At 48.6% G+C, this 23,942-nt stretch overlaps 1 protein-coding gene across 5 annotated transcripts in view; it reads right to left on the reverse strand.

The window, feature by feature from the left end:
* Nucleotides 1–23,942, reverse strand: part of ANKRD26 (ankyrin repeat domain containing 26) — a 915,250-nt gene that overhangs the window by 720,713 nt on the left and 170,595 nt on the right. For 2 of the 5 annotated variants that reach the window (XM_069627947.1, XM_069627948.1), the window contains exons 10-11: nt 5,277–5,337; nt 4,364–4,824 (exon numbers count right to left, since the gene is read on the reverse strand). In XM_069627947.1, the coding sequence (XP_069484048.1) occupies nt 4,364–4,824; nt 5,277–5,337 (522 nt within the window). The other 3 variants (XM_069627949.1, XM_069627950.1, XM_069627951.1) reach the window with 2 other exon arrangements.

Raw genomic sequence — 23,942 nt, forward strand, 5'->3', positions numbered from 1 at the left:
CTCCAAGGGATCCGGCGGCACGCTCCTCGTCTCAGGAGGCCTACAGGGGTCGCGGCAACCAGGGAGCGCCTTGCCGCCGTCGGCAAGGTGGCCAGGGCGGCAAGGCCACCACCTCCAAGCAGGACTGAACCGGCCGTGGTCTCGGGCCCCCACCGAAGCACCCCGGTGGGAGGCCGGCTGACGAATTTCGTCGGCGTGTGGAAGTCCATCTCCACCGACCGTTGGGTGCTGGATACCCTGGCAAGAGGACACTATCGAATTCCTGAAGAAGTGCCCTCACGTTCCACCCGTGGCCAGGAAGGAAAATCACGTCCCGCAACTGCTGTTGGAAGTACAGGCGATGCTAGGGAAAGGCGCCATCGAGCTTGTCCCGAAGAGGCTCCGGGGCGTACTCAAGGTACTTCCTCGTCGTGAAGAAGACGGGCAGCTGGCACCCCATCCTGGACCTTCGTCGTTTGAACAAATACATCAGATCACAAAAGTTCAGGATGGTCACCCTCCAGCACGTACTGGGACAGCTGGAGGAAGGCGACTTTCTATCGTCGTTGGACCTGGAGGATGCTTACTTCCAAGTTCCCATCCTCAAAAGTCACCGAAAATTCCTCAGGTTCGTCGTCCAGGGACGCCACTACCAATTCAGAGCACTGCCGTTCGGATTGAAGTCGGCCCCCAGGGTCTTTACCAAGTGCCTAGCACCAGTGGCGGCGCGGCTGCGCCTACAGGGGATTCACGTCTACCCCTACCTGGACGACTGGCTCATCCGCTCAAGGACGAGGGAACTCGCCGTCAAACACACTGCGAGGACCGTCCAGCTACTCACAAACCTGGGATTCGCCATAAACTACCCGAAGTCCCACCTGGTGCCGTCGCAGGTGGCCCTGTTTCTAGGAGCGAAGCTCGATACAGTGAGGCGCCTGGCGGCCCCGTCGGAGGAACGGACGAAGACCATTCTAGGCAAAGTGCAGCGCCTGCTAGCCACGGACGTGGCCAGGGTGAGGTCCATCAAGTCCCTCCTGGGGATGATGTCCTCTTGCATCTACCTGGTGTGCCTCTGCAGACTACGGATGCGCCCCCTTCAAGAATTTCTCGACGCCCGTTGGATACAGGCGACGGGCACCTTCGAAGACAGGGTCCCCCTCAACGAGGTGTTCCGGCGGGCGATTCAGTGGTGGGGCGTTCGAGCGCACCTCACGGCAGGCAAGGACTTTCAGATGCCGGCGTACCAGGAGACGGTGACGACGGACGCCTCCCTGGAAGGTTGGGGCGCCCACACCGGAGATCTCCACGCAAGAGGCCTCTGGCTCCCGGAGGAGAGGCTCCTGCACATCAACGTCCTGGAACTCCGAGCTGTGTTCTGGGCTCTCAAATCGTTCCTCCCGTCGCTCAAGGGCAAGGTGGTGCGGATCTTCACGGACAACACCACGACAATGTTTTAAATACGGAAGCAGGGAGGCACCAGATCCCCAGCCCTATCCAAGGAGGCACAGGATCTGTGGCACTGGGCGGTCGCCCAGGGGATGTTCCTGGTTCCCTTCCACCTGGCAGGAGAAAGCAACACCATCGCCGACTCGCTCAGCAGGGAGCTGCGTGCGTGTCACGAGTGGGAACTGCGCCAGGATCAGGTGGATCAACTCTTCCGACGATGGGGAAAACCCCAAATCGACCTGTTCGCAACAGCGACGAACTCGAAGTGCAAGAGGTTCGCCAGCAGGTTTCCCCAGCCGAGAAGCATGGGCGATGCGTTCTCGTTCCCCTGGGACGGCCTATACCTGTATGCGTTCCCTCCGTTGCCGTTGCTGCTTTGACTCAGCCAGCTTAAGAGGTCCCGGTGCAGGATGATCCTCGTCGCACCGGCGTGGCCGAGGCAGATCTGGTTTCCGGACCTTCTGGAGTTGTCAACGTCCCCTCCCATCTAGCTGTCGGCGGACGCGGACCTTCTCTCCAGAAAAGGAGGCGCCATCTTCCACCACGACCCGGCATCGCTGAACCTGCAGGCTTGGCTCCTGCAGCGCTAAGAGTTTGGAGGCTACGATATACCGGCCGATTGCAGAGAGGTTCTTGCAAAGGCCAGGGCGTCCTCGACTCTCAAATGCTACGGTCATAAGTGGAAGAGGTTCTCTATCTGGTGCCGAGCACAGAAGATCAACCCCCTACGGATTACGGCCCCTCAAGTTCTGCCGTACCTGCTATCGCTGGCAAAGGCTGGGCTAGCCCATGCCTCCATTAAGATTCATCTGGCGGCGATCTCCAGATATACCAGAACCACAGGACGGACGTCCCTGTGGTCCCATCGACTGGTAAAAGAGTTTATGAAAGGACTGTTCCGGTCGTTCCCGCCGGTGAAGGCCCCGGCGTGGGAACTTAACGTGGTGCTGACCAGGCTCATGGGGCCCCCATTCGAGCCGATGCACTCCGCACCTATGAAGTTTGTGTCGTGGAAGACGGCATTCCTGGCGGCCATTACCTCCGCACGAGTGGGAGAGATCCAGGCCCTATCCTGCAAAGCACCATACTTGACTTTCCATGCCTCGAGGTTGGTGCTTAGGACGCACCCCTCCTTTATACCCAAGGTGCTGTCGGACTTTCATCTTAACGAGCCCTTGGTATTACCTGTTTTCTTCCCGTCTCCTTCGTCGCCGGCCGAGAGGACTTTGCACTCGCTGGATGTGGCTAGAGCGCTGAAGTTCTACGTGGACCGCACGAAGAGTTTCCGGAGGACATCCCAGCTGTTCGTGAACTTTGGGCCTGTGAATCAAGGGAAGGCTCTCTCGAAGTCTTCTATTTCCAGATGGCTCTCCGGCTGCATCATGCACTGTCACTGGTTGGCTAACCGACCGCTGCCAGGCCGTCAGAGAGCCCATTCGACCAGAGCGATCGCTGCTACTACGGCGTTCTTGTCTCGTGTGCCCCTGCTGGACATCTGCAGGGCTGCTACGTGGAGGTCGACGCACACCTTCAAGAGATTCTACTGCGTCGATCGGGATTCCAGGGAGGAGTCCAGGGTCGGCCAAGAAGTGCTGCGCAACCTGTTCGCTTAAGGTGAGCCTGGTGAGGAGGTAAGAGATGCTTAATGTTGAGTTTTTGTATTGCTTAATGTTGAGCCTTTTACCACCCCCCGTGGTTGTGCATGTGTGTACTGCTATTTAATCTTATATTCATGAGCATGTGAATCCATGCCTGACCCCATGCTGGAGAAGGAACAAGTTACTTAACTGTAACTGTTGTTCTCCAGCATGGGTCTGGCATGGATTCACATGCGAACCCTCCCGCCTACCCCTCTGCGGCTCTTCACTTGGTCATACTGCCACTTCACGTGCTACCAAATCTGAAGATGGCTGCCAGAGGCGGGGCTTAGGTAGAGGGCAGTCATTGGCTGTGGTCAGTATGACCCAGAGATCAGTGATTGGTTACTACTAGGAAAGACAGATCAGAAACGAAACTGATACTGATTTTTTCTTTACCAAGGATTCCCAGCCTGACGACGGGGAATATTCATGAGCATGTGAATCCATGCCAGACCCATGCTGGAGAACAACAGTTACAGGTAAGTAACTTGTTCCTTCTTTTGGGCTTCCCGGCCTCATATTATTTTTCTGTTTCCACAGTGCCAAAGCATTGAACTGCTCTTCCTCTCTGTTCTTTTTCTACCTTTCCTCAGTTTAAAACTCACCTTAAGGAGAAACTTCTTTTGTATTGATAATCTTTCCAGATAGACTCATGCACCAATCATTTACCACTTAGGTTTAAGGTGCTACAAAAATCTCATAAAATACAAATACTTATTTGATCTAATAGTCTATGTGTGATTCTATTAAAAGTGTATATTTTTCACAATACCAGTTTGGTGCATTCTTTAGGGGGAACTGTGAGGACTGCACTTCACTACCAGCCTTCCTTGCTCCCTGGAGCTGAGCTCCAGGGAGAAGCAAGAACAGCAAAGAAGTTCTTGGGAGAACAAAACACTTGAGGCTATGTTAGTCAAGCACACTTAATTGACAGCAAGATTCTAACTCTTAGATAAACAGGCAGCAGTTTCTTCTGATTAGGCGACCATATTCATATAGTGAATACCAAGGTGGTGTTTTTCTTCATTTTCAGTGTCACTTACGTGCACCTGGGTGGTAGCCGATAAACTTCCATGCTTGCTTTCTTGACATTCTAATCCACTAGCACCTTTAGTTGCACGCAAGTGCTCGTCATTAACGTTATCATTTGCACTGTCTGTGTCACAGCCGCTGAACTCCTCATTAACAGAGTTTACAGTGCAATTATCATAATAACCAATAATAAAAGATACAGGGAGGTCACTCAATTGCCTCATGTCTTGCCCTTTTTCCAGGTTTTTGAAGAAATCTTTTCTTACTTCAATGATTTCTGCAGGGCACAGATCAGTATCTTCTGCTCCCAGATCATGTTCATAGGCAACATCTATACTGCATTGACATGGAACAGCCACATCGCCTTCGACATCAAAAGACATTAACATTTGTTCATTTTGGACATCATCTGTAAATTCAACGGTACATGGAGCTGCTTTTGCCTCCTCTTTTTCATCAAAATTGTCACTTTCCATGTTAATTTCACTTTGGCTCGATTCCTCGTCACCTTCTAAGCCTGGACATTTTGCATCATCATCATCATTGCCATCCTCCTCGCCATGCTCCTCTTCCAAGCCATCCTCGTCCTCCTGGCTAGAAGCGACTGAAGCATCGTCTTCACTTCTTTCACTACTTTCTGTTTTATCTGTGTTCTGGTCTTGGATGCTCGATTCACCAATACTTTTTTGAAAGTGAACCTTTTCATTATTGCAATCCTCATCATTGTCTGGACAATATTAGAAATGGATCCATGCGATAGAGAGCAGATGGAAGGGAACAAAAAAAAATACTATATCAATAACATGGAAAGCAAGCATCAAACGTTTGTTTCTAAAACACTTTACCTTCTTAAAGCTTGAGGAAACAGTAGAAGCCATTTGGGAAGGTTGTGGTAAGGATCCCGGTGACACAAAGGTAGGATGAGGTAAGGATGGAGTGTGGGATAAAGGCTTAGGAAGGGAACGGTTAAGCAGCTCTTCCTCGTCGCTATCAAGACATGAATCTTCTTTGCTATCTGATTTATTGGGTTGTGCAATGGCTATTCGCTGAGTTTTGAAAATGCTAGTTGCTTCAGGGACTGCAGTCGAACAAAAAAAGATTCATACATAATTAATATTAATTAAATCAATTCACTACTTTAACAAAGAGACTAAAAGCAGTATTTGTTCGGATAATTACCTGTTTTTTTTGTCTGGTTCGACACATTCATTAGCACAGCTAAACTCGGTTTCTGTGGTCTCTGAAAATGAAAATATCCAAATAATGAACAAATGTAACTTGTCAACGTGGCATTGTTTTGTACATTTAATTTTAACTAAATTTCGGAACTACAGGTGCTCAGATCAGAACACATTAGTCATTATTTGGTATACAAGTCTTCACTGGCTCATTTGTTGGCATATCTGTTAAATAAAATCTATTTCTTGCAATAAGATGCAAGCACAAAATGTAACCATGTAGACAAATGTTTCATAAATCCTACATATTAGCATATCTAATAATGATCCTCTAAAATATTGTCAACTGCTTTGCAACAAAGCGTTTTAATAGTAAGGCATTACAATGTGTACTTAAATGTGTAATAATTGTGACAAAACCCCATGCCCGACTCTGGGGACATCTAGTAGGATGACCAATGGGGCCAGGTACATCCGCAGACTAGCAGATGATTTGCCGGTATTGGTATGAGGAAGTTCCCCATACCAGCCCTACCTAGTCCCAGTCATACAGCAGGGGATTTATCCCTTTAAAAAGACACCAAAGCTTGAATGCAACACATGTGCGAGACTAGTCTTTTAGAAAAAGCCTTCTGGCAGTAGGGGAGATAATGCCCCAAGCAGGAAGGTCACTAAACACTGTGACCGAGTTACTGACAATTGGGGAGCAGATGATAAACGCCTAACCCAACACTATTAGAGGAGAAGGTGGGGCAGGAGTTCATCATGGCCAATGCTTATGCAAGAACAAGGTTCTGCTGCTTGGGCATGGTCCACGTGCATAAGCATAGTAGAGCAGCTTGTGTTAGTTCATCCTAGCAACCTTTTCTGCACTCTTTGCAAGCCTCAACACCTTGCCCTTGTACCCGCCAGTCAGCGAGGATCTTCTGTGACCCGGTTTGGCTTCTACATACGACGGTGGCTCTCCTTGGGACGGGAACTGACTTCCTGCTCATCTACTGCGTTCGCAGCAGGCACGTGATCAGCTGTTCTCCTTCTGGCTCCCTGCATTGTTAGAACATCTAAGGGACTGCATGGTCAACCTCTGCTCGGAAGCCGTGCCACTGTCTCGTCTATGGAAAATAGGACCGACCAGTGTCAGGTCCCGGAGAGCAGATCAGTAGATGGGATTGACAGCAATGGTACAGTGCTCTCGAGAATTATCCAAAAGGGGCGAAGAATGAGAGAAGATCATTGCTTAGGAGGCGGCAGTTGCCCACATGGGTGCAGAAGGACAAGGAGATAGGAGACCGGTGAAGGAGTGGGACCACCTGGGTATAAAGAGATAGTGTATGAAGGGGGGTGGGGAGAAGGAGAGGAATCCAGATGAGATCAACAGAAAGTACAATGAAAGGGATACCCAAAAGGTTGACAAAGGAGAAGAGGAGACCATTGTTTGGGAGGTGGGGTGCCGACAAGGGGGAACTACTGTTTCCCAGAGCAGTAAAGTGAAATTGACTTTACTTACATGTGTAGCTTTCTAGACCCAGCACACAGTATCTAACAATAGGGTGCTGGAGGGGTTACTTTGTATCCCCTTTGTCTAGCTTCCCATGTAACATTTTTATGTTACCCTTTCCGCACTGAATGGCTGGTGGCAGTGGTTTACCTTTAACTACCGTGGTGTGCATTTACAGCTGCAGTAAAGCACCCAAGGGAGCCAATTTTGTTAAAATGGCCCTGGTCTTCTTCCCCCCCCCCCCGTTTCTTTGTGGAAAAGCCCTTCTTGAGACCAAACCAGGTTTGGTCCATTTGTTCATTTTGCCTTTGGCGAGATTGCCCAGTAAAGCCCTGCTGTTGTGTTGAAACTCCAAATTCGTATCAACAGACAAGCCCCTGCAAGGACGATTTCTCCCTTTGAGTTGGTGGGACCAATCAACTCCAAAGCAAGCCACCTGGACAATCTCTCGGAGCTGGTTGTATTAACACAGAGTTGCTGCTGGAAACGGAAACGCCAGAAAGGGGAACACCAGTTAGCGTGCGTTGCTTTTAAGTTGGCCAAGAGCTCTAGGATGATCCTCCAGACTCCCAGCAAGCAGGACTGACCGAGCCGGAACCCCCACAGAGTGCAGGACCCCAGGAGCAAAGAAAGTCCATCTCGACAGTCAGAAACCGTGGTGTCGCTATTTGCGGTAGTCGCAAGGAGCTGAAACACCGAAGTGCCACTTGTTGGAAAGATTGCCGGTTGCGAGCAGTGACCGTCCCTTTGCAGTGCAGGGGTCCCCAGAAGACCTCCCTCTTGTCCCCACGACTGAGGCCCAGGAACAGCGAGATCTGCAGAGCTGCACAGGAACAGGAGTCATCTGCTGCACTTTTTCTTCAATACAAAAAGGTACTGTAAAGTCTGAGAGAACTTACCTCTCATTGTAGAGTTGCTTGCATCTTCTACAACTCACAAGTCTAAAACAGCTTGTGGCCCTACATTGATTCTTCTTTTCTTCAAAAACCTCTAAAACATTGTACAAAGACTTTATCTACTTACCTACCAGAAGTGCTTGAGCCCAAATAAGACTTTTGCCCATTGACTTTGGCTTAACCTGTTATACTGAATGACTCTGCTTAGGGGATCCAAAAGTATTTGCCTGCTTAAGAATATTTGGGATCTCTTGTTTGTTCTAATAACCTTTTCTTTTGACCAAGTTCTGAGAGTATTCTAAATGCCAACAGTAAGATATTAATGTCCCCAGCACCCTAGCTATTGAAGTCACCTGAGGGTGTAGGTTGTGACTGTGGGCCATTCCAAAAGAGTCTTTACTGATTTAAGAATATTAAGAGTGTGTGTTTTGAAGACGTGTATTTGAGTGTTACTGTTATATTGCTCCCTTCTGAAGAAGGCTTATTCTACCTGACTGATAAATAAATTAATAATTGTTTATTCAAGAACCTTGTGTGTAAGTGTGTATTTGAATACTTGTCACTGTGAATGTCTGTGTAACTCCCCTACAGCTCACATTGACCCCTCTTGAGATAAGGCTGGCTGTTCAACACGCTACCAACCTGTGTAGTGCACACCTATACCAAAGGTTGGGTTCCTATTGCCAGGGGGTCAGGGTTGTTGTAGTGCACCCAAAGGGTACTGCATACAATCTTGTCTAACAACTGGTTCATACCGAGATAGCTGATTTAAACCTATTGTAAATACAAAAATCGACCTCTCTAGCTCTATGCTAGAAGAGCTTGACATTGAATATATGGGAAATAATAAGGAGATGTCTTTTGCTGAAGCTGTATCTACCCCTAAACTGCCATTACCATCAATAGCCTTTCTTCCTGTGCTTAGTAAACTACACAATAATGATCAAATGCGATTGTCTGTGTTTGAGTTTAATAAAAATCCTCAAAGTGTGAAACGTCAACAGAACGACTCAGGCAGTAAAAAAGAACCAGCAAAGGGTGAAGATGGTGGTGACCAAATGATCACGTTGACAAAAGCAATTAACAATCTAAATGTAATTGTGACTATGAGCATTAATGATAATAGCATGTCCTCAAACGACATGTTTAATACATTTGAAAATCTGCTTACCATGCTTGTGGCTAAGTGGGAGCGATTATAAACAAAAATCGATATCCAATCCTTGCTAATACACAAAAGTCTAACCATAAAAAAATCGTTCAGTATGTAATCGAGGTACACGCATGTCATTACAGACTACGCCAGGTCATAGTGTAAATAAAACTCAAAAGAACGATAAGCCTAAAAAGGCAGCCATAAGGCTGCGAGTAAAAAAATTAGAGGTGTTGAACAGCCCCCACACATCACGCTTTTATGTATAGTAATAAAAACGCAATTGCGTAAAAACAGATTGCCTACAAAAAAAATAAAAGAGGTAAAACTGCCTGTATGCGGATGTGTGGTGGATGATGTTAGGCCTGTTCAACCCTTAACAGATGCTCAGGATATGTCTAAATAACCTGTAAGTGTGCCCCAAGTAAAAGAGATTGCGGCAAATACCTTAAATGTGCCGTAAGTGTCCATGCTGGCTACCCATAAAAAGTCTCCTAATGAATGTGAAAACTTGATCTTGCCAACAACCTCACAACAAATACAATGTACCTTGCCTGATATATGGAACTTAACCAATAACAATGATGGGTTAAGGGCAGTATCAGTTAAATCTAACACGTTTGTAGATAATGGGAGTTTTGTCAAAGCCTTGCAATTACATCAGGTCTTCCATGAAGGTATGATACTCCCACTAAATCGTAGTGCTGTCATATGCATCCTACAGTCAATTGTTCCACTTAAGAGTGATTACTACTAAAGACATCAGGCTTGTCGATCAAGTTGAAATAGCAAATCAATATACAACGAACATACGCTTTTATTCCGAGTCTACCCTAAATTATATAATGGGTTACCAAGTAGACTTATTGAGGTTGGGGTACACAGCAACAATAGTGTCTATCCCAATAACAAAAGGCTGCCCGCTAAAGGTGGAAAATAGGTGTGCTAATAAACCACTTCCAGTGTCTTTAAGTGCACAGCCAGTAGTGGGTGAACAGGTCTATGCACCTAGGAATATATCGTCAACTAGTGGCTCCAATAAGTTAAAGCTGAACGTTGCTGCCACAGTGGTGGATGGTGATAATGTTCCTGTTGAATGCAAATGTGTTGCTCCTGATGGGTACTGGCAGTGGCTGCCTGCGGCTTACAAATAATTTTTCAGCAGAGCGTCGATGACACCGTTAATTTGGAATCGATGTACACATCGAACACCAGGAGGCACACGCATTTGTTTGATGAGGAAGGCTTGATATCTATGCTCGATACCTTTCTGATAGTAGCCTTGCAAGAAACATGGCTTACGGCGGAAGTGCTATTCGACGGTCGTAGCAATGTACATCAAGTAGCGTCTCAAAGGCCGAAAGGGAGACCAAAAGGGGGACTCCTAGTAACAGTTAAATCTCAATTGAGCATATATAGGTTGAAACAATCCACCCGCAATGTTCTTGTCACCAAGCTTACCCATCAAAACATTGTGATCATTATTATGAATATATGGGATACATTACTCACCGTAATCGTATTTCTGATGCTTGTATCTGCTTAGATTCACATGCTGTGCATAGGCCGACATCTAGTGGAAGCTGCGGAGTATTACAGTTTGTTTTTCGAAACTCGAAAATGGGCGTCGACACAGGCGTGCCAGTAATACTATCCCTAGTGTGATGTCCACTGTACCCAAGATCCCTCACGCGTCTAAGATCCTCAGATTGTATTTTTTCTGACATGAGGAAGCATGAGGAGTAGCGTGAGTACAGATAATCCAAGCAGATAGACAGAAAGGTAAGACTACCAGCAATCATGCGCCTTCTCTCGGAGGGGAGGAAGGGTGGGTCGCATGTGAATCTAAGCAGATACAAGCATCAGAAATACGATTACGGTGAGTAATGTATCCCTTCTGAGGCTTGTGGAATCTGCTTAGATCACATGCTGTGCATAGATTAGCGAGCAGTACCAGAAGAAGGAGGTGGGATGTGAGAAGGGTCATGAGCAAACAGGTGTCTTAGAACCGCTTGTCCCACTTGTGTATCTGTCTTGGAATGAGTGTCAATGCAGTAATGCTGAGTAAAAGTGTGAATAGAGCTCCAAGTAGCTGCTTTGCAAATGGTGTCGAGGGGAACATTTGCAATGAAAGCCAGAGTGGCCCCAATGCCTCTAGTAGAGTGGGCTCTTGGCGTAAAAGGCAGAGTTTTTTCAGAAAGAGAGTAACACAGCTGTATACAGTTGATAATCCACTTCGAGATAGCGCCTTTAGAGACGCGATCTCCCTCTCTGCCTGTAGCTACGGAGACAAACAGTTGATCTGTTTTCCTTAGCGGTCTGGTTTTATTTACATAGTAGAGGACCGCCCTACGCACATCTAGGGTGTGTAGTTTCACCTCAGCCGAGCTTTGCGGGTTCTGGAAGAAAGCTGGAAGCTCGATGGACTGGTTTACATGGAACTTTGATATAAATTTAGGTGAGAACCTAGGGTGTGTGCGTAAAACCAGTTTGTCTTTGTGGATAGTAAAGAAAGGATCCTGCACTGACAGAGCCTGAATTTCACTGACCCTTCTTATAGAGGTAATGGCTACTAAGAAGGCCGTTTTATAAGTCAGGTGTTTGAGACTACTTTTATGCATGGATTCGAAAGGGGGGCCCATGAGCTTAGCTAGCACCACATTAAGGTCCCATCCTGGCGGTGGGTTCGAAATAGGAGGGTGAAGTCTCTTTACTCTTTCCATGAAGGCTTTAACTACTGGTACTTTCCACCACAACACCCTGTTATGGGATGTGGTGTAAGCCGAGAGGGCTGCCAGGTGTACTTTCAGAGAGTTAAAAACCAATCCTGCATCCAGCAGGTGGAGCATGTATGTCACAATGTTGGAAGGAGTGCAATTAACAGGGTTGATTTGTTTATTCTGGCACCAAATAACGAATCTCTTCCACTTGTCAAAGTAACAGTGCCTTGTGTTTGGTTTCCTGGATTCTTTTAGGATGTCCATACACCTCTGTGGTAAATTGAGATGTCCAAACTCTATGACCTCAGGAGCCATGCTGCCAGGTTCATTGATTTGGGTTGCTGGTGCACTGTTTGACCTTGTTGCTGGGACAGTAGGTTGTACCAGGCTGGAAGTTTGATGGGCTCGCACACCGCCATCCTGCGTAGGTGTGGAAACCATGGTTGTCTCGCCCACATGGGAGCAACTAGGATGAGCGTCATCGATTCCTTGTTCATCTTGTACACCACCTTCCTGATGAGGAGTTGGTGGAAAAGCGTACGCAAACATCCCTGACCATTTCATCCACAGGGCGTTCCCTTGGGAGTCTGGCTGGGGGAACCTGGATGCAAATCCTGGGCATTGTTTGTTTTCGCTTGTGGCGAATAAGTCTATAGTGGGGAAACCCCACTGAAAGAAGAGATCTTCTACGATCTTTCTGTGAAGGACCCATTCGTGTTCTTCTGGGAGGGAGTTTCTGCTTAGAGCATCCGCTAGGGAATTGAGCTCCCCTGGAACATGTTGCGATGACAGGAAGATGTTCCGTTTGAGTGCCCATATCCAGATTTTCTGGGCAAGCTTGGACAGATCTGGCGAACGAGTCTCTCCTTGCTTGTTCAGATAGAACATGGCTGTCGTGCTGTCCGTCCGGATCTGCACCGACAAGTTTAGTAGATGGGGCTCGAACGCCCGAAGCGCTCTGAATACTGCCAGAAGCTCTAGCAGGTTTATGTGGTTCTTGGCTACTGAGTGAGATCAGAGACCCTGAGCTCTGTGGTGGAGATGGTGAGCTCCCCACCCAGTCAGGCATGCATCTGTATTCACCACTGCCTGTACTTCGGGATCGTAAAAGGGTTTTCCCCTTGCGAGATTCTCTCTTGTCCACCAGTGTAGGCTCTGTACAAGTGTTGGCGAAACGACCACTAGATCGTCCCACTGACCACTTGCCTGAGACCACTGTTTCGCCAACCATTCCTGCATGGGATGCATGCACAGTCGCGCGTGGGGGACCAGGTAAATGCATGACGCCATCATGCCCAGTAACCGCATTGCTTTGCGTACCGTTATTTGTTGACCGGACTGATAATGTGGAATTTGCAGTAGTATATTCCGAATTCTCTCTTCCGAAGGGAAGGTCAACCCTTTCTGAGTATCTAGGATTGCTCCTAGGAACTGTTTTGAGGTGCTTGGCACCAGGCTTGACTTCTTCTCGTTGATTGAGAAGCCTAATTCGTGGAGGAGGTCGATAGTCCTTTGAATGTTTGTCCTGCAAATTCCTGGGGTTTCCCCCGTTATGAGCCAGTCGTCCAGATAAGGGTACACTGGGATTGCCTCCCTGCGTAGGTGTGCAGCTGCCACCGCCAGTACCTTGGTGAATACCCTTGGTGCTGAAGCTATCCCGAAGGGCAGTAACTTGAATTGGTAGTGGCGACTGTCCAATTTGAAGCGCAAGTACTTTCTGTGCGCCGGGAGCATGGAAATATGAAAATAAGCATCTTTCATATCCAAGCTTGCCATATAATCCCCCTTTTTTAGGAGGGGGATTACCTCTTGTAGCGTGGTCATACGGAATTTTTGGGGCTTGACATACTTGTTGGCAGGCCATAAGTCCAATACTGGGCGCATTGTCAAATCTTTCTTTGGCACAAGGAAGTAAGTTGAATAGATACCCTTGTTTACCTGGTGTCCTGGGACGAGTTCTATCGCGTCCTTTTCTAGCAGAATGGCGATCTCCTCGAGAAGGATCTTCTGATGTTCTAAGGAGTGTACTCTTTGTCGTGGAGGATGGTTCCGGGGACGCTGCAGTAATTCTATACAATATCCTGTGGACACTGTTGACAGCACCCATCTGTCTGAGGTGATCCCTTCCCAAGCCTGGGTGAATTTGGAAATGCGTCCCCCTACTGGGGTTGCGTGAGAAGGGACCCTGAACTGAGCGTCACTGCTTTGGTGGAGGCGTGCCACCTCCCTTGTTGGGGCTGCCTCTGCCTCTCCCACGACCTCTTTTGTTACTCCTGCCGTAACTTTGGGTAGACTGCTGGCTGTTGTTCCACTGTGTACCCTGTCCCTGGGCATAGTTGCCTCTTTGTGAATTTTGGCCGCGTGGGCGACGAAAATTACTGTTCCCCCTCTGGTTAGGGGGTTTGTTGGTTAGTTGGCCAAGGGATTTCAGTGTTTCGTATTCGTCCTTGGCGTTTTTCAGTGCGTCTTCGACCGCTTTCCCAAACAATAGATCGGGTTCCACCGGCTTGTCTATTAATGAAGCCTGAGTTTCTGTTTTGAACCCCGACTGCCGTCACCACGCATGTCTTTTGATAACAGTACCTTCTGCTATCAATCTCCCTGCGTTGTCCGCGGCGTCGAAAGTTGCTTTCAATATGCAACCAGACACGGCTCTCCCTTCTGCCGAGATCCGAGCCAATTGGCCCTTTAACGGTTCAGGAGCAGAGGCTATGAGTGCCGCGACCTCTTCCCATTGATGGCAGTTGTAGCTGGCCAACAGGGTGGTGGAGTTAGCAATCCTTGCTTGGTAGGCGGACGTTGAGGCTACCTTCCTGCCAAACCCGTAAAGTTTCTTGCTCTCCTTGTCGGGAGGAGCTTCTGACGAAGATAAGGGTGTTCCAGCCCTCTTCTGAGTGTTGGTAACAACTAGGGAGTCTGGTTTAAGATGTCCTCTTATATAGAGAGGGTCAGACTGGGCTGCCCGGAAGAGTTTTTCGACCCTGGGGTTGACTGCTCTGGTGAGGTTTGGGTTCACCAGGGACGGATCTATTCTTCGTTGGATGGATTTAAGGATAGGGATGGTCTGAGCGACCGGCCTCCTCTCTCCCACCAACTCTTCTGCGAAGTCCCTTTCCTCCTGTACACCGTGGGTGTCGATGTGAAAATGTTCTGCCGCCTGAGCGAGAACCTCATTAAGGAGGGGCTGGTTATCGACTGGCGAGTCGGTAATTGGGGCTTCGTTCTCTACCGGGGAATCTACTCTGTAAATTTCCTGCTCATCTTCTCCCTCCTCCTGGTCCTCATCATCCGCATAGTATTCCGTCCCGGTTTGTTCCTCCATAATTTCAAACTCCTGGTCCCCCTCAGGGAAAGGCTCTTCTTGGTACCTGAGGTGTGGAGTAGAGTATGGAGTAGAGTAAGGCTGCACCTCAAAGGGTTCAGGTCTTTCGAACCGGGCCTTTTTACTTAGGGGGATAGGATCAGTGGAACCTGAGGGTGTGGCCCCCTGAGGGTCATACGAGAGGAAATGCTCTGGATTCTTTTCGTAAAAATCTGCCAAGGAAGACATCCTTGACATGACCCTGTCTATGTCTTCACTGGACCATTCTTTGGAACAGGGGATGACTTTAGCAGGCAATTTAGGGGACTTATCAAGGGTACCCTTGCTGGAAGTTGATCTCTCAGTAGACTTGTATTTGTCTGTCTGCTTCGGGGGAAAGGATGGTCTTACAGGAGTGGAAGAATGTGCTTTCCGCTGTTTCCCCCCCTCCCCGTGCGTGGAAAAATGTTTTCCCTGTCCCTTGGAGGCCCCGGAGACTTTCAACGCCTGGCATCGAGGATCGGAAGAGGTATCTGTGTTTTTCGAGCGTGGGGCCTCGCTGGTGTTAACTGCGGGCTCCGTCTCTTGGAGCGCGGCCTGGGGGTGGAAGTCGTCTTCGTCCTCCGACGATCGAACTTCCGTTAGTCTAGGGAGCGAGGCACTCTTGGCAAGAGTGGATGATTGCCTTGCGTCATGAGGCGATCTCGATCGAGAGCGCCCAGAGGACACCGAGTCGGACCGTTCTATCTGTGCCTCTTTCCGAGAAGTCAACGTCGTCGAGGTTCGGTTGGACTTAGTGTGCTTAGTGTGTGTAGGGTGTGTAGCGCTTGCGTCGCTGGGGGTCTTCCCCATAGCCACCCTGCCGGACGACCTTCCGAGGTCGGGGACCTGCGCTCGGCTGTCTTTCGACGCCGTAATGCCCTCGCCGTCCGAAAGTACGGCATCGCTGAAGGCACCCTCCGCTGCCATGGCCGCCTGCCTGGCGTGGTGGGCCCAACGCTTTGTTGAACGGTCCTTAAGTGTCTTAGGTTTAAACCTACTACACGCTCTGCAGTTCGCTTCGGGGTGGTCCCTCGGCAAGCAGAGATTGCACGTGGCGTGCCTGTCGACCCAAGGGTATTTGCGGTTGCACTTGGGGCAGAATTGGAAAGGGGTACCCTCCATACGCACCTTGAGGCAGCGGGCTGGTAAGTGTAGGAAATATATAAGGTGTACCTATATACCAAGAGTGACGAGTATGTACCACCCCCCACTCTCCCTACTTGCAGGGCCGAGGCCAGCGGCCTACCAGGCCCGGGCCGAGGCCAGCGGCCTTCCGAGGCCCGGGCCGAGGCCAGCGGCCTTCCGAGGCCCAGATCCGTCGTGCAGCAGCCGACGGTCGATGTGTTCTCCAGCCGTCGTCGAGGGTCGACGTTGGGGTGGGGAAGGATGTCAATAAAGAATTATAAATTTTGATTATTAGCAAAAGTATGGCTAAGGCCAGGGGACTCCGCAAAATGCTTTCGACCAGTATGGCGGAAAAAAACAATCTGAGGATCCTAGACGCGTGAGGGATCTTGGGTACAGTGGACGTCACACTAGGGATAGTATTACTGGCACGCCTGTGTCGACGCCCATTTTCGAGTTTCGAAAAACAAACTGTAATACTCCGCAGCTTCCACTAGATGTCAGCCTATGCACAGCATGTGATCTAAGCAGATTCCACAAGCCTCAGAAATATATATATATGATCCACCGGATATGGTAGGTACTAAAAAGAATGTGAAGGTGGTGGGAAACATACTGCAGCAGTAGTCATCAATATAGTGTATGGTTGGCAAGTGACTTCACTGCTAAGATTAGTGCACTTCCTTTAAATGATAATTGCAATATCAACAACTCATCATCATCCGTATATGGTGTCAGGTCTAATAGGCAAGGGAAAATGTGGTACATGCTCTTCGCTTCCCATGATTTAATTAAACTGAATGGGTCTACCCCATGTGATGCTGCTTTGGCATTCACAAGGGTTGATGGGAGGTCGGCTGCCACCCTGGACTATGTATTCTCCAATATAAGTGGGCTAGACTACCTCAAAGATATGAGTATTGTTATGAGTGATGAGAGTGACCATCTCCCTTTGTGTTCTCTATTGGCATCTCCAACCATAAAGACAGCAATTATGGACAACGATTGTAATGGCCAACTGCATCTTAATGAGGGCCTAAATCGTATTCATTGGCACCAGCAAAACCTTGACTCTGCCAAAAGGGTTGTTAAAGATATTGTGTCATGGTTTATAGCCTATGGAATGGATGGGATTAACACTAACGAAATGATGATGGTTAACTTTACTCGTGTGATGGAAACCATCCGTACGCAGGTCCTAGTGAGCAGGGTATATAAAACTAGCATGGAGAGATCGTACAAATCCATACCCTTGAGGAAAGGCTACGACAAGTCCATTAGTCTAGCAGAAAAGAACATGCGTCGCGACATAGCGAGCATCATTGCTCCCTAAAATAGCAGGTGTGCGGCTAAATCATTTTCCATGAGGGTAAATTTTATTAAAAAGAGCTATAGACGCTGGCTGAAACAGCACAAGCTTCACTGTGAGATACATCAATAGAAAAAAATCACCAATTTGGCACTCTCAAATAGCTCCTCAGGGATATGGCAGATATTGAGAAGTGAAAAAAAAAAAGATTTATCTATAAATTGTATCACAGAAGCGAAATGGAGCGATAACATACAAGCTACTCTTGGCCGATCTGAGGATATCAATGAAATCTTTCCACTACCAGTGGATTGTTGGGAATGGAAAGCGTCAATATTAGATATAATACTTATAATAGAACATCTTAATAATTTGCGAGCTGCCGGGCCCGATGGGGTATGTAATCAATTGTTGAAAATGGAGCCAGAATTATGGGCAGCTGCTCTCCATCTGTTATTTACTAAAATAGGTAAGATTTCAAAGGCGTGGAATATTAGTCCTATTCTCACTGTCTACAAAAAAGGTGGTTGGGACAACCCAGCTAATTTTCGAATGCTAGCAAGCTGGACATTCCGTCTAAAACGTTTGCACATGTGTTGCTCCTTGAACTAAATGCATGGATATCTGAAAACAAAATACTGCCTCCGAACCAAATAGGTTTTAGATCAAAATCAAGCACAACTCATAACCTAATAATTTTGATATTGGCAATAGAACATGCATGGAAGCGCAGATAGCTTAATGTTTACTGCGCTTTCATTGATTTCTTTGCCGCTTTTGATATGGTTCTGAGGAACCGTTTATGGAAGAAGTTAAATACATGGAACATACCAAAAGGCTTGCTAAAAATGCTTATGTTACTTTATTCAGAGACGTATGTCCGTCTGTGATTGAATGCAACAGGTAGACTATCAGCAATGCTGCCTACTAGCAGTGGAGTTAAGCAAGACTGCATAGTGGCGGCAACGCTTTTTAAACTTTATTTGGCAGATGCAAGAAGCTTTTGCAAATATTGGTGCCAATCCAGTGAAGTTAGGCACTGCAGTGATTGGCTGGCTTGCGTACGCCGATGATTTGCTGATACTAGATTATACCCCCACAGGCCTGCAGCAGATGCTGGAGGCACTGCTGATTATTCCAGTTCTAACGGGCGGGCTATCAATATAGAGAAGAGTAAGGTGATGGTATTCCCGGCTAAAAGAATCCCTAAGAAATTTGTGTGGAAGTTGAGTAATAAGACTCTGGGCCTCATCACAAGTTGGGCGGTAACGCCAGCGCTATTAGCACCGGCGCTAATAGCCCTACCGCCAAACCCCCCGGCGCTATTAGCACCGGATCACGGGTTTGGCGGAAGGGTTATTGCCCATTCCCCATTGGGCCCATTCGGGAATTCCTCATTCCCCATTGGGCCCAATGGGGGAAATCCGCCAAAGCCATGATCTGGCGGACCCTTAAATGCAGCAGTACTAGCGCTACCGCCGCATTTAAGGGTTACCGCCAGACTCGTGATGAGGCCCTCTGTCTGGAACAAGTAAACACATAAATATCTAGGTATATTGAGAGACGATAAACTAAATTGTGATTTCCATTGGACGTCAAAAAACTTGCTGTCAAGTATCAGCCAATGCTCTCAGTGTTTTCATAGGCAGAAACGCGGGGTAATCAGCTCATGCCATTTTAACAATATATATATGGCCAAAATAAGAGCTATCTTGTTATACGCTGTAGAAATATGGGGACATAAATATTGTGCACGGCTAGTAGCATTTGAAACTAGGTTACTTCGCAAACTTTTGCGGCTGCCTCAGAATGTTTCCGTGGAATACTTCTATCTGGAGTTTGTTCTCAAAAGTATAATGTCAGCATATATAAGCTGATGCGTAATGTTCTTTGAGAACCTGTGTAAATTGGAAAATGATACCATCATTGTAACCTATGTCCAGGCATTTCTGAGGCTGGATCGTTGTTCGACAATTCGTACAGAGGGCACTATTAAAACCATCCATGGGAAATGGTCAGCAGGATTTGTACAAACATCAGATAAGGGTGGGCTTAAGTCCTGGTTAAAAAGAAAATTACAGGACTACAGTTATGAAAACAATATAGTCGAACTCCCAACTAAAGTGCATAGCGGGTCTTATTGCCAATCTAGGTTAACTCGGACAACTTTGTCTAAGTACATTATGGCATATCCCAGTGTAAAAACCTTTCGCACTTATTTGATAATGAAATTCAATACCTCAGAAGCACTTGAGACTATGGGTGCAAGGTTGGGTGTGTGCCGTGAAATGCGCCATGGTCGCTTATGTGGTGGTGAAGAGATTGAGTCTATTAAACATTTGATAATTGATTGTGAAAATGTTCTCAAGTTGCGTTACAAGTTTTTAAAATCTTATAACAATATCATTGATTTTAACATTATCGCTGATTTATGGTGTAAATTTATGATTAGCAATGATATTAATCTTGTCTTTTTTATTGTCTCTTTATTTGATTGTGGACATTTTAATGTGCCTAGTGTAAGGGCCGGTCGATATGTGATTTTACTGTGTAACCAACTGATCAATGTTATGTGCTATGAAATGTAATATATGTTTGTGTTATATATACAAAGCCAATGCGGCTATAAGTGTATTAAAGAAAAGCCTTAAACTGGATCCTTCCGCAGTACACCACCCCCAGGGTTGGGATCAGGAAGAGCCTGCCTTCCCCTGGCCACCTGGGAGGAGACTTTAGGCAGGGTTTCAGTGAGGGGTGTTTATTTCCCAATTGCAATATTCACTAGCACGATCGGCTATTCCAGCTTGTTCATGTCTTTTACACTGTGTTTTAGTGGGGCCATGTGCCCATTAGCTTCTCTCACTTGTTCATACATCTGGTAGCTAGTCCAGACTAAATATACAAGATTTGTATCTCCCCCCACCACCTTCTTCAGTGGGCTGTATGCCTATGAGCTTCTCTTTCGTTCTCATACTCTTGCCGGCTATTACGGCCTGTCATACAATGTTCATATCTCTTTCCCACTGTTTTCCGAACCTGCATCGGTTTCGGTACTTTGTGAAACCAACCGTTCCAGAATTTACTGGCATCCCCCAAATCGACAGCGGCTGTGTTCCGGGCAGTGCCGTTTCCAGCAGAACAGGCGCTTGTCAGGTAGAGCTCGGCGATCTGGGCTCCTCTCCAGTCTCTGGTCTCAGCGTTCATTGCTTGGCCTCAGGCTCGCCACTGTTCGTAAGTGAATGCACCAGCATAGAAAACGGTTGTCTTCCCGTTGAGTCTCGCTTCATGACCGTAGCCTCTTTGCTCGGTCAATGCACCCGCCGTCCAACCTCCAGAGAGTCGGTCTCTCCACTCACGCCACTGCTGGCTCCGCTGCTAAATTTGGCTATGCCCCTCTAGGGCGCCGTTGCTACAGAGGATTGCCTCTGCGTTGTTCTCCCTCCGTCTGAGTCTCTCTTCTTATATGCCTCATTTGAACAAAAAGAATGTCAGTCTTCCTTGATCATAGCCTCCAGGCAGCGTTCAGAATTACCTGAAGCAAATAGGGTCAAAGAATGAGCTTTGTTAATTATGGTTGTAGCAGTGAATGCCAAAGTCTTTCCAACATCTATATATGCAGACAGGGTGGTTTAGACTGGGATTTCATAATTGGAATGGTAGTCTGTGTCTGCATGAGGGTAGCCACTTCCAATGAGGTCGCACTTGCCCAGACCCCTAGGGAGGGTCTTGATTAGCAGGCTCACCTCCCTATCCTCAAAATGGTTGTTCCCCTCTGGGAAGAAGGAACAAATTGTCCAGATTCATCACATATCTATATGCAAATCATTTTTGAGTTTCTAATTTGATAGATGTTCGGATGGAATCCATGATGGAACAAAAACTCTTTTCATCACAAAGAATGAATCATTCTCTTAATTCCTGTTGAGGATGAGGGCGCTGTTGCACGGCACAAGAAATGGCCGCAGCCTGAAAGTGCTCCGTCGGAGGCTCCAATATATGGCATGATATCCTGCACTTCCGACCAGTAGCTGACTAAGGGACCGACTGATTATTGGAGCGGATCACCAGCTGCACGCAAGGGTACCAGTACGGCCTCTCCAAACCGAAGATTGCTGCACAGACCCCGAGCGACTCATGCAGTGAGGCCGCAACTCGGCGGGAAGCCCATCCCCCAGCGGCGATCGACTTGGTGCCAAGCTTCGAGGGCTCCGCCTGGTGCTTGGCGAGCCCACATCTTGGAAAAATATGCATCTCCAGAGCTGCTGCACTGGGGAGACTCCAGGACACACCAGGGCGGATCAGACGCCCCTGAGACGCATCCTCCGCCGCCCCAGGCCCTTAGATGTGGCGCAACAGCGTGGGCCTTTGACCTCACTGCACTCCGGCCGATCCACACCTGGCGGGCCGAACATCACCCATATCGTGGCTTCAGGAACCGGAGACTGCATCAGGAGTGCTGCGGGGGCTGCTTTACAAAAGCGGTGGCACAGTGGATACCCAGGCCTGGCATGTACCGGCCGAAATTCACCCCACCGCACTACCCATGGCAGGTGCGAGTTGAGAACAGAGCCCCGGGCAATTGCTGATGCACCACATTTGTGAATGCTGGGTCCCCGCCCGCTGCTCCTCGCCTGATCTGCGGATCCACAAAGCCACTCCTGCTCCCTATGAGAGGAGCCCCGGCGGAGAGCGCAACATCAGCGGCCTGACAAAGGCTGTCGTGGGAGCCAGACGGCGTCCAGCTCGCTCCTCTCATAAGCACGGTGAGTCGGGGGGCCAGGGAAAAGGATTCCATGCTCGCTAACCCCCCTCCACCCATCCCTCCAGGCCCAAGGATCGTCCAACATCAGCTGGGAGTACTCTTAGGCCCCCTACTCTGGTGCGGCAACCAACACACCCGCCGCGTAACCAACGTGGGCAGAGGCAAACCACATTATAAAGCCTGACACACTGAGGTTCACGGGCTACGGCCTTTACCATCCTAACCTGCCTGTAAGCCTGTCGGTCACAGTAACCCAACACTGGGGGTGGTGCCCGATACGGGCTACTTTATCACCGCAGTCGGCCCGCTCCCTGAACCGCTACTCCCCGCATGTAGCCTAGCTGAAGTTACTCCTCAACGGTTGGAGTTGGGGTGCGGCCGCAACATCCTCGCTGATGGCTGCCCCTCCCTCTACCCGGAGACACATGAAGGATGGAACAAGTTACTTACCTGTAACTGTTGTTCTCCAGCATGGGTCTGGCATGGATTCACATGCTCATGAATATTCCCCGTCGTCAGGCTGGGAATCCTCGGTAAAGAAAAAACCAGTATCAGTTTCGTTTCTGATCTGTCTTTCGTAGTAACAACCAATCACTGGTCTCTGCGTCATACTGACCACAGCCAATGACTGCCCTCTACCTAAGCACCGCCTCTGGCAGCCATCTTCAGATTTGGAAGCACGTGAAGTGGCAGTATGACCAAGTGAAGAGCCGCAGAGGGGTAGGCGGGAGGGTTCGCATGTGAATCCATGCTGGAGAACAACAGTTACAGGTAAGTAACTTGTTCCTTCTCCAGCATGGGGTCTGGCATGGATTCACATGCTCATGAATAAAGAATACATAGCAGTACACACATGCACAACCACGGGAGGTGGCAAAGGCTCAACATTAAGCATCACATCAACTCAACATTAAGCATCTTACCTCCTCACCAGGCTCACCTCAGGCGAACAGGTTGCGCAGCACTGCTTGGCCGACCCTGGACTCCTCCCTGGAATCCCGGTCGACGCAGTAGAATTTCGTGAAGGTGTGCGTCGACCTCCACGTAGCAGCCCTGCATATGTCCAGCAGGGGCACACCAGATAGGAACGCCGTGGTAGCTGCGATCGCTCTGGTGGAATGGGCTCTCGGACGGCCAGGCAGCGGTCGGTTTGCCAACCGGTGACAGCACATGATACAGCCGGAGAGCCATCTGGAGATGGAAGCCTTCGAGAGAGCCTTCCCCTGATTGACAGGTCCAAAGTTCACAAAGAGTTGTGACGTCTTCCGAAAACCCTTCGTGCGGTCCACGTAGAACTTCAGCGCTCTAGCTACATCCAGCGAGTGCAAAGTCCTCTCAGCCGGCGACGAAGGCGACGGGAAGAACACAGGTAACACCAAGGGTTCGTTGAGATGGAAGTCCGACGGTACCTTGGGCATGAAGGAGGGGTGCGTCCTGAGCACTACCCTCGTGTCGTGGAAAGTCAAGTACGGGGCCTTGCAGGAAAGGGCCTGGATCTCTCCCACTCGTTGTGCGGAGGTGATGGCCACAAGAAAAGCTGTTTTCCACGATAGAAACTTCAACGGGGCCGAGTGCAGAGGCTCGAACGGAGGTCCCATGAGCTTGGTCAGCACCACGTTGAGCTCCCACGCCGGGGCCGGAGCCTTCACCGGCGGGAACGATCTGAACCGTCCCTTCATGAACTCTTTCACCAGACGATGAGACCACAAGGACGTCCGCCCCGTGGTTCTGGTGTATCGGGAGATCGCAGCAAGATGAATCTTGATGGACGCGTGTGCCAGACCAGCTTTGGCCAGCGTCAGCAGGTACGGCAGTACTTGGGGGGCCGTAATCCGTAGAGGGTTAATCTTCTGTGCGTGGC

The sequence above is a fragment of the Ambystoma mexicanum genome, chromosome 12, assembly GCF_040938575.1.
Source record: "Ambystoma mexicanum isolate Mex_15411 chromosome 12, UKY_AmexF1_1, whole genome shotgun sequence".
NCBI classification, from domain to species: Eukaryota; Metazoa; Chordata; class Amphibia; order Caudata; family Ambystomatidae; genus Ambystoma; species Ambystoma mexicanum.